Source organism: Microtus pennsylvanicus, chromosome 6 (genome assembly GCF_037038515.1).
Source record: "Microtus pennsylvanicus isolate mMicPen1 chromosome 6, mMicPen1.hap1, whole genome shotgun sequence".
Taxonomy (NCBI): domain Eukaryota; kingdom Metazoa; phylum Chordata; class Mammalia; order Rodentia; family Cricetidae; genus Microtus; species Microtus pennsylvanicus.
The window spans coordinates 108,827,718-108,840,630 of record NC_134584.1 but is presented as its reverse complement, the minus strand read 5'-3'; the positions used below and the strand labels follow the sequence as shown (position 1 = coordinate 108,840,630).

Below are 12,913 nucleotides of genomic sequence, written 5' to 3'. Positions count from 1 at the left end.
TAAATTATCAACTTATACTCCAGATATAGGAGGACCCCTATAACACTTGGTGGGTCTTTCTGGAATATCCAGTGCCATTCAGCTAATAGCTCCCAGCTTATAAATAGCCCTCTCTATCCTTATCTCCCAAAGAGCATTTATCCCTAGACAAGGGAGTGATGCTTTCTTCACCACTGCTCTGTCCTCCCTCTATCTCTTAGGTAGAGTTAAATGAATGTGTTCAGTGTGAATTCAACTTCATCAACACTGGCAAGTTCAACTTCAGCTACCAGGCAGAGCTCTCTGGGCCCAAAGCCCTGTTGCAGTACTTGGACTTCACACCTACAGACAGCAGCGTGGATGTGGGGCAGTCAGAACCTGCCAACCTGTCTTTCCAACCATATCATAAGTGTGTCTTGAAGAGCCTGGAGCTCAAAATCAAGGTGAGACCATTTAATGGTTTCCAAACGCAGAAAGAATCTATGGTGTGTTGGCCCAGCAGGCTAGTTCCGGCAATTCCTACCCAGTGGTTGTTTCAGAGACAAACTCTGGAACAGACGCCTCAGCAGTGTCAACCGGAAAGCAAATGGCCATCCACACACCATGACACTATTTCGACATTAAAATAAGTGGTAGAGCTGGATAGGCAGAAACGTTAAATACACAATACTCTCCAAGATACGGTATTAAATGAAATTTCAAGAACAGTGATGTCAGATAAGGGCATCAGACAGCAGGGACAGCACTGGCAAAACCAACTTTCTCAAAACTCTGGAAATTGACTGTCCAAGAAGGATTTATACCAGAATGTCTGCAATCCATAAAAGCCGTGAGGTGTACAGTATTTCGGTTTGCCCTATTCCCACCTTCCGCCATCCCCCAGTCTCTGCAGCAGTCTCAGAAGTTGAGAGCTCTGCAGTGAGCATGCAGACAGGTAACCTCTTAGCCCCTGGAGCAGGAAGAGTGGTCTGCACTGCCTCAAAAGCTCCACTGCAAAGGAGCTGTCATTATTATGCCAATCTAGATGTGTATGCACGTGCCCTTTACCCATGAGCCATCTCACCAGTCCCCAGTCTAGAAGTCCAATGGGAATCTCTATTCATAGGACTTATTTCCGTCTCAACTGAATCAAAGTTTGGCCATTTTACACCTGTTTTTCCTTGTAGGACATTTGTCCGGAATAACCAGTAACAGTTGTCAAACAGCCCCCTAAAGTGACAGTTGCATTTGGGGACAAACAAAGGGACAAGTTAGCGGAATGTATGTTTTCAGGGAGCTTTGAAAACCTTCGGCATATTCCCTGGCATCAAGACAGCCATGCATCACATGGACATGTGCATATCTTAGGGCTGAGATACTGTTGAGGAAGCCATCAGTTCTTACCTCATTCCAGGCTGAGACCAAGAACCATCTGGAAAGAAGGCTCAGTGGTTAAGAGCACCTGAGTTTGATTCCTGGCACCCCTATGGCAGCTGGAAACTGTCTATAACCCCTGCCCCAGGGCCTGTATGCATGTGGTACACATCCATATATGCAAGTAAAAACACCCATACACCATAGATAGATAGATAGATAGATAGATAGATAGATAGATAGATAGATAGATACATACATACATACATACATACATACATACATACATAGGTAGGTAGGGAGAGAGAGATAATAAAGACTTTGCCCATTTAATCAAGACAGGAGACCCCCTTTATCTGTTATCATTATCATCATCATTAGTGTCAGTATTAATATTATGAGAAAGGGTTTCTTTGTGTAACCTTGGCTGTCCTGGAACTAACTCTGTAGACCAGGCTAGCCTCAAACTCACAGAGATCACTCTGCCTCCCAAGTGCTGGGATTAAAGGCATGCACCATCACCTCCCAGCTTCCCTTTTATCTTTTATTTACAATCCAATGACAGAACGATATCCAGTTGCTACCCTGAAACACAAGGGAAGGTGAGAAATTGGGCCTTTTGCCTCGGCCTGCTGGCAACCACAGTCCCACCCTGTATGATAACTAGCCACTTCTGCCGCTCACTCTGTCTTCAAGCTGAACCACTGCTGAGAGCCAGTGTGGATTCTGGTTAGAGTTGCTAATTGTAATTGTAATTGCTAATTGTAAACAAATAAAGCCAGTTCTACAGAAACAGACTCTCTGGGGATGGCATCCCAAGACCTAGAATTCGTAAAGTACCAACCACTTTCTTTCTTACCCTGTGGCTGCAATTGCCCTGTCTTCCTGCCTCTAAGTACAGTCCTCTGGTCCATCCCTCCTTGCAGATCAGCCATGGCCCAACATTTGTGTGCAGCATCTTAGGCTGTGCTGTGAGCCCAGCTGTCCATTTCTCCTTCACCAGCCACAACTTTGGGACTTGTTTCATCTACCAAGCTGGGATGCCCCCATACAAGCAAACCCTCGTTGTCACCAACAAAGAAGAAACATCTATGAGGTAAGCAGTCTTCACAGAGAGAACAACTTGAGTCTACATAAGGACTCCATGCAGGGGAAGCCCTGTCTTCTACTTTCACCTCTGCTACTGTAACGAAGCTCTCTGACCAGAAGCAGCTTAGGAGAGGAACGGGTTTATTTCACCTAGCACGTCCAGGTCACAGTCCATCACTGAAGGAATTCAGAGAGGAACTCGGGACAGGAATCGAAGCCAGGACTGCTTGCTACTTGGTTGAGCATTGCCTTCAACCAGGGAACTCACAACCAAGGAAGTACAGCAGAAACCATGGAGAAATGCCGTTTCGCGGCTTACCCTCAGACTCACGTTTAGCCCATTCTATTATAAAGCCCAGGACCACCTGCCGAGGGATGGTACCACCCACAATGGGCTGGGCCCTTCTGCATCAGTTAACAGTTCAGATAATGCCCCATAGACACACCTACAGACCAACCTGCTAAAGAAACTTACTCAACTGAGAATCTTTTTCCAAGTCAATATAGACAGTGTTGAGGTGACAGTTAATGCTAACTAGTTCATTTGACCTAGAGAGAAGTGGTGGGAAAGGTTCAGCACAGGCAGCATGAATCCTGGGTCCCGGTCTCCACCATTAATATAAATGCTTGAACATCCATGAGCTGCCTGCTGAACATCCTCTTCTTGACTTGTGTCAAATTCCTGCAGCTTCTGTTTTGTTTCCTTGGAAAGAGGTTGGGAGAGTTAAAAACTGAATTGCTCTGCACTAAACAGCAGGTCTGTGCTGAGCCTAAATCTTCCAGATCAAACCCAGGCTGTCTGCATCAGCCCTGTGGAATGTTTCGGTCCAAGTCTCCACAGCTCTTTCCAGACCTAATGAGAAAGAATCTGGCTGAACAGTGGGACTCAGTAACTGCTTGCTGCTGTTGCTGATATTATTCTAGATATTAAATCCCAAGACTATTATTTAGTTTTAAATAAATTTAAAATATTATCTAACAGATCTCTTTATCAGTCCTGCAGAGAACATTCTGCCATGGAAAAATATTATCTTCACTGTCCAATGTGATGGCCTTTAGCTATAAGTAGCTTGGTGCAACCAAAGAACTGCATTTTAATTTAATTTTAATTGATTTCAATTACTGTGAGTGTTTTGTCACTACCATATCAAATAGCATAAATCCAAGTTCAAATATTAGCTCTTTGATAGCTGTGACAGTGAACAACTTTGTTTTGTTTTATTCTTCTTGTTTTTGCTGTTGTGGGCAGTATATGGTCTGTTAGTTTTGAGATGAAGTCTCACTGTATGGCCCAGGTTGGTCTCAAACGCATGATCCTCCTCTCTCAGCCGTCTGAGTACTAGGATTGCAGATATGCGCCACCATGCAAATATATTTTACATTTTTAAATTCTCTATGCCTATCTCCTTGCCTGAAGCAGGAGACCACATCTGGATACTAAGAACAGTGTCCTTCAGTACTGAGAACAGTGGGACTCAGTAACTGCTTGCTGCTGTTGCTGATATTATTCTAGATATTAAATCCCAAGACTATTATTTAGTTTTAAATAAATTTAAAATCTTATCTAACAGTCTGGAGAGATGGTCCAGCGGTTGAGAACACTTGCTACTCTTGCAGAGGACCCACATTCCATTCTCATCACCCACATAACCATCTATAACTTCAGTTCCAGGGGCTCTAACACCCTCCTCTGACCTCTGGCATGCACATGGCATGCGCACATTATTGTAGGCAAACACTTACATGCACAAAATAAAAATAAATGCTTTAAATGTCATCTACTTACAGTCCTCCTTTTACAATTCGATATCATCTCTGCCTACTGAAGGCCTTGAGCTCCGGGCACCCATTTAGCTGAATTCCTTCTCCAAAAACACATCAGGAAGACGCAGGGAAGTTGTGCTGGAAAAGTCTAGGTGCCCTCCTGCCCAGGGGGAATAGGGAGGAGATGCTCTTTCATCTGACCTCTGAGGGCACCAGGCAGACACAGTGCACGTATGTACACACACAGGCCAGACATACATACATATAAAAATGAAGACAAATATTTTTAAATTTTAAATAAATTTAAATTTAGATAGAATAAGTAAAAAAAATAACAAAAAAGAGCCTTCATCACTATCCCATTTAATTTCTCCAACAATCCTGTGAGGTAGCTGCTACTAACCCCATTTCACAGGTGAGGGAGCAGATCTGAGTGGCCTGAGCAAATCTTCCCAGGTCACGTGGCTAGTTATTGGCAGATCCTGATCCAAACTCTAGAACATGCGCTGCACTCCACCGAGCTTTGTCAGCCAGTGACTAAAGGGCTGCGCCCTTGTGAGAGAGTGTTGGACGCTGAGAGGAATTTTCAAGAAAAAGAGCATCGGTGGATTGAGTGTATGAGCTCCCACCTGCACCTCGGGCTGTGACTGAGACTGAGTGACTTGACTGCACCTGAAGGAGCATGAGCTGGTCATTGCTGCCATTCCTTCCAGCTCCTTGGTGACTCCCCTGACTCTAGGACAGCAGGACAGAAAATCTGTCACCTTTCATCCCAGAAAGCACAGGGGACCCCTCCAGTTCTGCCTTCTTGGTACTTATACCCCTTCCTCTGGGTCTTCCCCAGCTTAGATTGTTTATACACCAACACCCCACACATCGAGGTGAACTTCAATGTGGACGTGATAAAGCCGGGGAAGACACTGGAGATCCCAATTACCTTCTACCCTCGGGAAGCTGTCAGCTACCGAGAGCTCATCCCCTTTGAAATCAATGGGCTTTCTCAACAGACAGTGGAGATCAAAGGCAAAGGCACAGAAATGAAGGTAAGAGACCGTGGGTGGAACTTCAGAACCCTCTTCCTTCCGCTTCCCAGACTCTTGCCACCCCACATCCCCTCTTCCCTGCTCCCGGGAATGCTCCACCCAATGTCATCTGGCTCCACCCACATGGTGTCCCTGATCACAGAAGGTGGCAAGGAATTTTTAAACCAGGCTCAATCCCAGCTCTTACTCAGACAGATCTAGATTCACTGTACTGGTGACCTCTGTCAACTGCAAGCACCAAAGAAATGTTCTGCATCTTCTTGGAGAAGTGTCACAGGCTACGTCCCACTGGAGGGCGTATCTTATGCAGACATAGGGGTCATCTATGAGCTATTCCTCCTGCTGACCCTCACTGGTGAATGTTCTCAGCCAGCTGTGGGTCCCAGGATTACATTCAGGAATGCCTCCTGCCCAGGTGACCCAGATCTGTAGGAAACGGTCCTGTCCTGATAGTCACCCCTGTGTTACTGCATCTGGTAACTATGTCTGGTACTTCTGGTGGAAGTTTTATATTGTAACAGAAAGCTCAAGAAGCCTGAAAAAATCCAAGATTCTTAAGAATGCATAGGATATTTCAACAAATGAGAAATGGGTGGGGTGTATAGCCACCTCCCCTCAAGTCACAGGAGCAATAGGACATTACCACCTGGTGTGTCTTGTCAACACAAAGCACGACTCTTGCTCCAAAGAGAATTAGAAATAATTCCTTGTGAGCCAAAAATGAGTGACCAAGCGTTGGTAGCAAGATCTGGGTTAGCATGAATGACATGGTCCACTATCCAAGAGGCTGTGTGAGTTTTTATAGTCAGAACAAAAAGAAGTCACAGGTGTGTGTGTGTGTGTGTGTGTGTGTGTGTGTGTGTGTGTGTGTGTGTGTGTGTGTGCAAGAGAGAAAGAGAGGGAGACAGAGACAGAAAGAAAGACAGTGAGAGAGTGTATGTGAGTATGTGTGTGAGTGTGTGAGAGAGTGTGTGTATGTGTGTGTGTGAGTGTGTGTCACACATGCACATTGACGGAGATTAGTTGTGCAGAGAGGGGACATCTCTTCTACAGGTTACAGAGGTTCCAATGCTCCTGTCTTCAGGGCTGGTGCGAGCTAGTCATGAAATCAAGGCTCACTGACCTGAAGTCGTGAGACCATGGAAAAAGGGAGCTGCCCCGGCTTCTAGGGGACACAAGCGTCATGTTCATTTTCCGCATTGACTGACAAAATCTACTCCCTGCTCTTTCTGGTCACCCAGATCTTAGTTCTAGATCCAGCCAACAGGATCGTGAAGTTAGGAGCTGTTCTTCCAGGTCAGGTTGTGAAGAAAACTGTTTCCATCATAAACAACAGCCTTGCCCAGCTCACCTTTAACCAGTCCGTCATGTTCTCTATTCCAGAACTCCAGGAAGCCAAGGTCAGTGTAAGAAAATGGGGGGGGGGGGAGTCCATGGGTGTTGCAGGATACAGAAAAATTGGCTGTGAGAGGCCAGCCAGAGCCAGAAACATAGAGAGTACCTCATCCCAGGACTCCGTGGTGCCCACCATCCCATGCAAAGAGGGAAAACTCCTTGTTCCCTTTCTTCATAAATCCAAACTAAATTCTCCTCTGCCAGAGAACTTCACCCCCAGATGGCTATATCAAATTGTCCCTTAGTGGGTAACCAGAGTTTTGTTAAAGTGACTTGTCTTGAGCGTTTACCTCAGGCTAGCTCCCAAAGTCATGGCGTTGGGGAAATCCCCAGGACAGTTTTCTCCCATGTCCCTCACCTCACTCCCTGCAGCCTCCTGAAGCCTCCTGCAGCCTCCTGCAGCCTCGGTGCATTCCTGCCAGCCGCTCCATGCTCTGGACAGAGAATGTAAGGAGTTGGTTTCCTTATGGCAGATTTGGGGTTGCTGCCTACCAGGACTAAGGGGAAAAAGGAAGTCACGTAGGAATTTATACTGTAGCTCCTGAACTTTAGAATACAGTCACCCAGGGAATTTAGAAAATGCAGGTTTCAGATCATCTCCCAAACACTGAATCAGCTGGTCTGGGCAAGTCCTGAGGTCTAAGTTTTATTAGTCCCAGTATGTCCTCTTTATTATCTGTGTTTTTAGTTAGCATACAAAATAATAGTTTCATCATGACTTTTTGTTTGTTTACTTTGGTTTGGTTTGGTTTGGTTTTGGCTTTTGGTTTTTTGAGACGGGGTTTCTCTGTATAGTCCTGGCTCTCCTGGAACTCGCTCTGTAGATCAGGCTGGACTTGAACTCAGAGTGCTGAATTCAGGAGGCTGCCTCTGCTTCCTGAGTTCTGGGATTAAGAGCATGTGCCACCACACCTGGCTCATTATGACATTTTACACACGTGTGTGTGATTGTATCTTGTTCTTACCATCCCCAACTCTCCTCCCCTATCCCTATTGCCTTCCTCTCAGAGTGTCTCTTCTGCTTTCTTGTCATATGTGTGTGTTTATAGACATTAAATATAGATTCGGCATATGATAAAAAGTATGCAATGTTTTGCAATTTCTTTTTCTCCATGATCTTGTCTTGTTCCTGCTCCCCTCTCCTATATACTGCGTTCCCCTTTGTCCATCGTTCTACTGCTTCATGCATGGCATACACACACACACATATACATATATCTATACACACACACATATACATATATCTATACACACACACAGTTAAATCAGACTGCATATGAGAGGAAACATGTAATCTTGTATTTCTGAGTCTGGCTTGTTTCACTTAACCTGATGCTCTCCCATCAGGGAACATTTGAGGAAGGCTGGATTGATGTTTCTTGTTTCACGTTTCCTGCTACTGTTTCCTCTACCATGGAGGAAGGAAGAATGAAATGCCCAAGAGGAGCTGAAAAACCAGACAGAACAGGAAATTAACATTTGTTGGATCCCTGTCATAAGTCACACATTTTACAGACATGATCTTGCCCTTCATCGAAGGGCAAGTGAAGGGGAGGCTTTGAGTAACGTTATCAGAGATGACCCAGCCAGTAACAGATGAGATTTGATCCCTGGGCCGAGAGCCCCAGCAGGAGGCACTGAAGCCTGAGGAGCCTCCCTCCCTTCAGCTTCTGAGTCACATTGTCTCACTGTCTAGGTCATCACCCTGGAGCCCTTCCACAATATCACTCTGAAGCCCAAAGAAGTCTGCAAGCTGGAAATTACCTTTGCCCCCAAGAAGCGCATCCCTCCTTTCTCTGAGGAAGTGTTCATGGAATGGATGGGACTTCTGCGTCCCCTCTTTCTCCTTAGTGGCTGCTGTCAGGCCCTGGAGATTTCCCTGGACCAGGAGCATCTTCCCTTTGGTCCTGTCGTGTATCAGACACAATCTACACGGCGCATCCTCATAATGAACACAGGCGATGTGGGTGCAAGGTAGGATGGGGATGGTGTCTCCCACCTGAGACGGTAGCAGACATCTGCATCTCTGAATTCTGTCCTTGCCTCAAATGAAGCATCACAGTAACAGCTACTCCCATGGTGACATGGTAGAAACATTGGTGCAATCCTGGTATATGCCTGTCACACAACTCACCCAGCTCAATCTCAACAACTCTAGGCTGCTTATACTATCGTATAATCGTATAATACTGAGGCAGGAGGATTTAAAATGCATAGTGATACCCTGTCTTTAAAAAAGAAAGAGAGAGGAAGGGAGAAAGAGAGGAAAGAAAGAAAGAAAGAAAGAAGAAAGAAGAAAGAAGGAAGGGAAAGAAAAAGAAAGAAAGAGGAAGGAAGGAAGGAAGGAAGGAAGGAAGGAAGGAAGGAAGGAAGGAAGGAAGGAAGGAAGGGAAGGAAGAAAAAGAAGCTAGGCATGGTGGAACACTTTTGTATAATTCTAGCACTTGAGGACTGAGAAGTGGAGGCAGGAGGATCAGTAGTTCAAGGCAGCTATTCTGGCTATATATGTCCAAGGCGAGGTTAACCTAGACTATATCAAACCTTGTTTAAAGGAGGAGAGGATGCTGGGGATGAAGCTCAGTGGTAGAGCAATTGCATAGCACATACAAGGCCCTGAGTTCAATTCCCAGCATCACAAAGAAAAAGGAGAAATAAGAGGCAGGGAGAAGGGGGTGGAGAAGGCAGAAGAGGGTAGAAGGAGGGGAGAATTATGGGGACAAAACGTGTTCTCTAGGCATCATTCCTATTAGATAGAATTAGAAAAAACACCAGTAGAACAATTCACAATCTGCTTTAGTATAAATAAAGTGTAAAAAAAGATTAACTTTCTCCCAAATCACGTATGTATCAGTAAGCATGGGTGTAAGGCTGGGAAGGCTTACCTGGAATCAACGCAGTCTCCAGGGCAGGTGCTTTACAGCCTTATTTCACAGATGAAATGAGGCTTAGGGATTCCACAGCCAGGAAATAAAAAGACAGGACCAGAACCCAGGCTCTCTCCTCTTGGTGCTCATGCATTGGCCTGGCTGTCGGGTACCCACTACACACCCCAGGGGTCCTCACCATATAGACTCAGTGCTATGCCACCAAGAGGATGCTATATGGTAGCCCTGATTTGGAAGGACTGTTCTGCACCTTTCATCCCCAGCCTTCTGCCCATACCAAATGCCCGATCACAGGAATGGCCCCATAGGCTCATCAAGATCCCAGTGCCACTAAGAACAGACATAACTCTCACATGAAGGCCTTGTCACCACCCTTCTGGATCTAAACAAGTAGTGCATGGGACAGTCAAGGCCATGGTCTTAAGAAACTGTAGTCCTAGTCTAGCCACCTGCTAGCTATGCAACCTTGGGAACACATGAACATATTCATGCATACATTCCCTATCTGTCATTCATGGACAGTGAGTGCAGCCAACTTCTCACCCCAGTTCAACTCTAAGAGGGAGCAGAGTCCCCTTACCCGAGAGTAATCTTGGCCCATGTTCCCAACCACCTCTGCTCTGACAGGGCTTCCTCCTCCTAGATCCCAGGGAGTAGTCAGGGTGGGGACTAAGCTGTCAAAAGTCCTGGTGGTGTCTTTTATTTGCATACCCTCAGAATATTAACATACTATCTCTCTCGTCTTCTTCTTTCTCGGAAAAGGTTTAAATGGGATGTGAAGAGACTGAAGCCTCACTTCTCCATCAGCCCTGAAGAAGGTTACATCACCTCAGGCATGGAGGTTGCTTTAGAAGTAACCTACCATCCCACTGAGATAGGAAAGGAAAGTCTCTATAAAAACATTCCCTGCTTCATCCAGGGAGGAAATCCTCTGTCCCTCACCCTGTCTGGAATCTGCGTGGGACCACCTGCAATCAAAGAGGCAAGTAGGCATTGGCCAGGGATGGGCCAAAGGCAGGAGTAAGCCCAATGAAGGAATTCAGTTCTCAACAACTGTATAGAACATTCAGTACAGTTTCTCCCTGCCGCAGGGACTTTGCACATACCATATCCACTGACTGAATAATCTTTCTTCCCTCTTTGTTAACTTATTTCATGTCTTTCTTCAGCTTGTGGTACAAGCATTACACCCTCAAGGCAGCCTCAAGGAGACCATCTAGATAAAATTCTGTTAGGAGAACTGTGAGCAGGGAGCAGAGCATAGCTCAGTCAGTGAAGTGCTTGCCACACAAGCATTCTGTTCCTTCGTCTGGAGCAGGAGGACTTGAGTCTTGAGCAGAGGAATGACATTATTTGATTTGTGCTTAATGGGGTCAAACCAGATGTTGACAGACGTCAGAGGAAGAAAGACTAACGAGAAGCACTTCCCAGAGATGAGGGGAGACATGACGGTGGCTTGGATGGTACAATAGGCACAGGGGATAGTAGAAGGTGGATATTTTACAGCTCATAAATTCAGCTAGGCTAGCCTGTCAGGGAGCTTCAGGGGTCCAGCTGTCTCCGTCCCCTCGGTGCTGGAGCTGCAGACAGACCCTGCCACACTGGCTCTTACATGGATGCTAGAAACTGAACTCAGGGCCTCATGTCTGCACTGAAATGATTTGACTGGCAGCGTGTGTGCAGCCACTACATCATGCAATTGTGTACGGCTGTAAAGAAAAGTGAAGCCATGACTTTTGCAGGAAAATGTATGCAACTCAAAATCATATGTTTAATGAAGTAAGCCAGACTGAGCAAGACAAGTAGTATATGTTTTCGCTCATATTTGAAACCAGATTCAAAATTACATGTGTGTATCTATGTATGGGGACACATGGGGCTGGAAAGAAGGAACCCCAAACTATTTGTGGAATGACTGAGGGGAAAGGAGATTGTCCACTGGGATTCACTGTGGGAAACGCTGTTAAAAGCTCTCTTCCCCTGCACGTGTGTGTGTGTGTGTGCGCGCGCGCGCAAACATGGCTCTGGCCCCTGGAAGATGTTCAGAGGAGAGGACACAGAAGGTGATTGTCCTGCTTCCCCCAGGTGGTGAATTTCAACTGCCAGGTGCGCTCCAGGCACACGCAGACCATCCTGCTCTCAAACCGTACCAACCAGACCTGGAATCTGCACCCCATCTTTGAGGGCGAGCACTGGGAGGGGCCCGAGTTCATCACCCTGGAGGCCCATCAGCAAAACAAGCCCTATGAGATCACTTACAAGCCCCGCACCATGAATCTGGAGAACCGCAAGCACCAGGTAAACCGAGGCCTCCCGCCTGCTTTCTGGTACAGAGGGAGCAAGGAGCTGTGTAGACAGGGGCCAGACGACAGTTTTAGAGCTCAAAGTTGGAAGAATACTCAAGTGAGGCGTGAGTACCCAGATCCTGGAACAATGGGGAGCCGTGGCAGTTGTCAGGCAGTGGCGCCCCCATTGCCTCTGTTTCTCTTAGAATTCGGCAGCTCAGTCCTAAAATGAAGCCCTAGAACAAGCATCAAGAAATTCATATTTAGTTTAGCACATCAGAAACATCATGGTATCTGTAACAAAAATCAGAAGAGGCCCAGGGATGTGCCTGCCACCAAGCCTTGCAAAAGAGCAACCCCCAAGACCAGCATTTTGGAAGCAGAGAAGTGACTCTTACAAGTTGTCCTCTGAGTTCCACACATGTGATGCCACATGTGTGTACACATACACACGAATGAATGAATGAATGAATGAATGAATGATATGAAAATGTAATCTGAGGGTCAGAGAGAGAGATGGCTCAACAGCTAAAAGCACTTGCTATTCTTACAGAGGACCTGAGCTCACTTCCCAATACCTATGTTGGGTGGCTTGCAACCACCTGTAATTCCAGTTTCAGGGGACTCCAATGCCCTCTCTGCCTCTGTAGGCCCTATACTCACATGCACATACCCACACAGAGACGCATAACTAAAAATAATAAAAATAAATTTTTTAAATGCTATTTTAAAAATTAGGCAGGGTAGTAGTGACATATGCCTTTAATCCCAGCACTTGGGAGGCAGAGGCAGGTGGATCTCCCACTTTGAGGCCAGCCTGGTCTATGTAGTGAGTTCCAGGACAGCCAGGGTGATGTAGAGAAAAGGAAAGCAGCTGGTCTCTGTGCTTAGAAACAAACTATATTTTCTTCAGTCTTCACTATCTATCCAATATGACGAGTTGCTGCTTCTGAGTGAGAGTATGAGCAAGGAATCCAAAACCATAAGGCGTTCATCCACTGAGACAGTTTGCTTGAGCTAATGGGAGCTCACCAACTCCAACTGGACTGGGAGTCAACTCTGAAAGGGGTTGACAGTTGGGGTAGACTGAGGGGCCACTGGGATTTGTCTCTATGGCAAT

At 46.1% G+C, this 12,913-nt stretch overlaps 1 protein-coding gene across 1 annotated transcript in view; it reads left to right on the top strand.

The window, feature by feature from the left end:
* The window catches only part of Hydin (HYDIN axonemal central pair apparatus protein), a 294,282-nt gene that overhangs the window by 268,895 nt on the left and 12,474 nt on the right, over nucleotides 1-12,913 (top strand). The window contains exons 74-80 of the mRNA XM_075977335.1: nucleotides 201-422; nucleotides 2,259-2,428; nucleotides 5,030-5,228; nucleotides 6,470-6,628; nucleotides 8,320-8,597; nucleotides 10,271-10,490; nucleotides 11,594-11,806. Of these exons, the coding sequence (XP_075833450.1) occupies nucleotides 201-422; nucleotides 2,259-2,428; nucleotides 5,030-5,228; nucleotides 6,470-6,628; nucleotides 8,320-8,597; nucleotides 10,271-10,490; nucleotides 11,594-11,806 (1,461 nt within the window). The remainder of the gene's footprint in view (nucleotides 1-200; nucleotides 423-2,258; nucleotides 2,429-5,029; nucleotides 5,229-6,469; nucleotides 6,629-8,319; nucleotides 8,598-10,270; nucleotides 10,491-11,593; nucleotides 11,807-12,913) is intronic.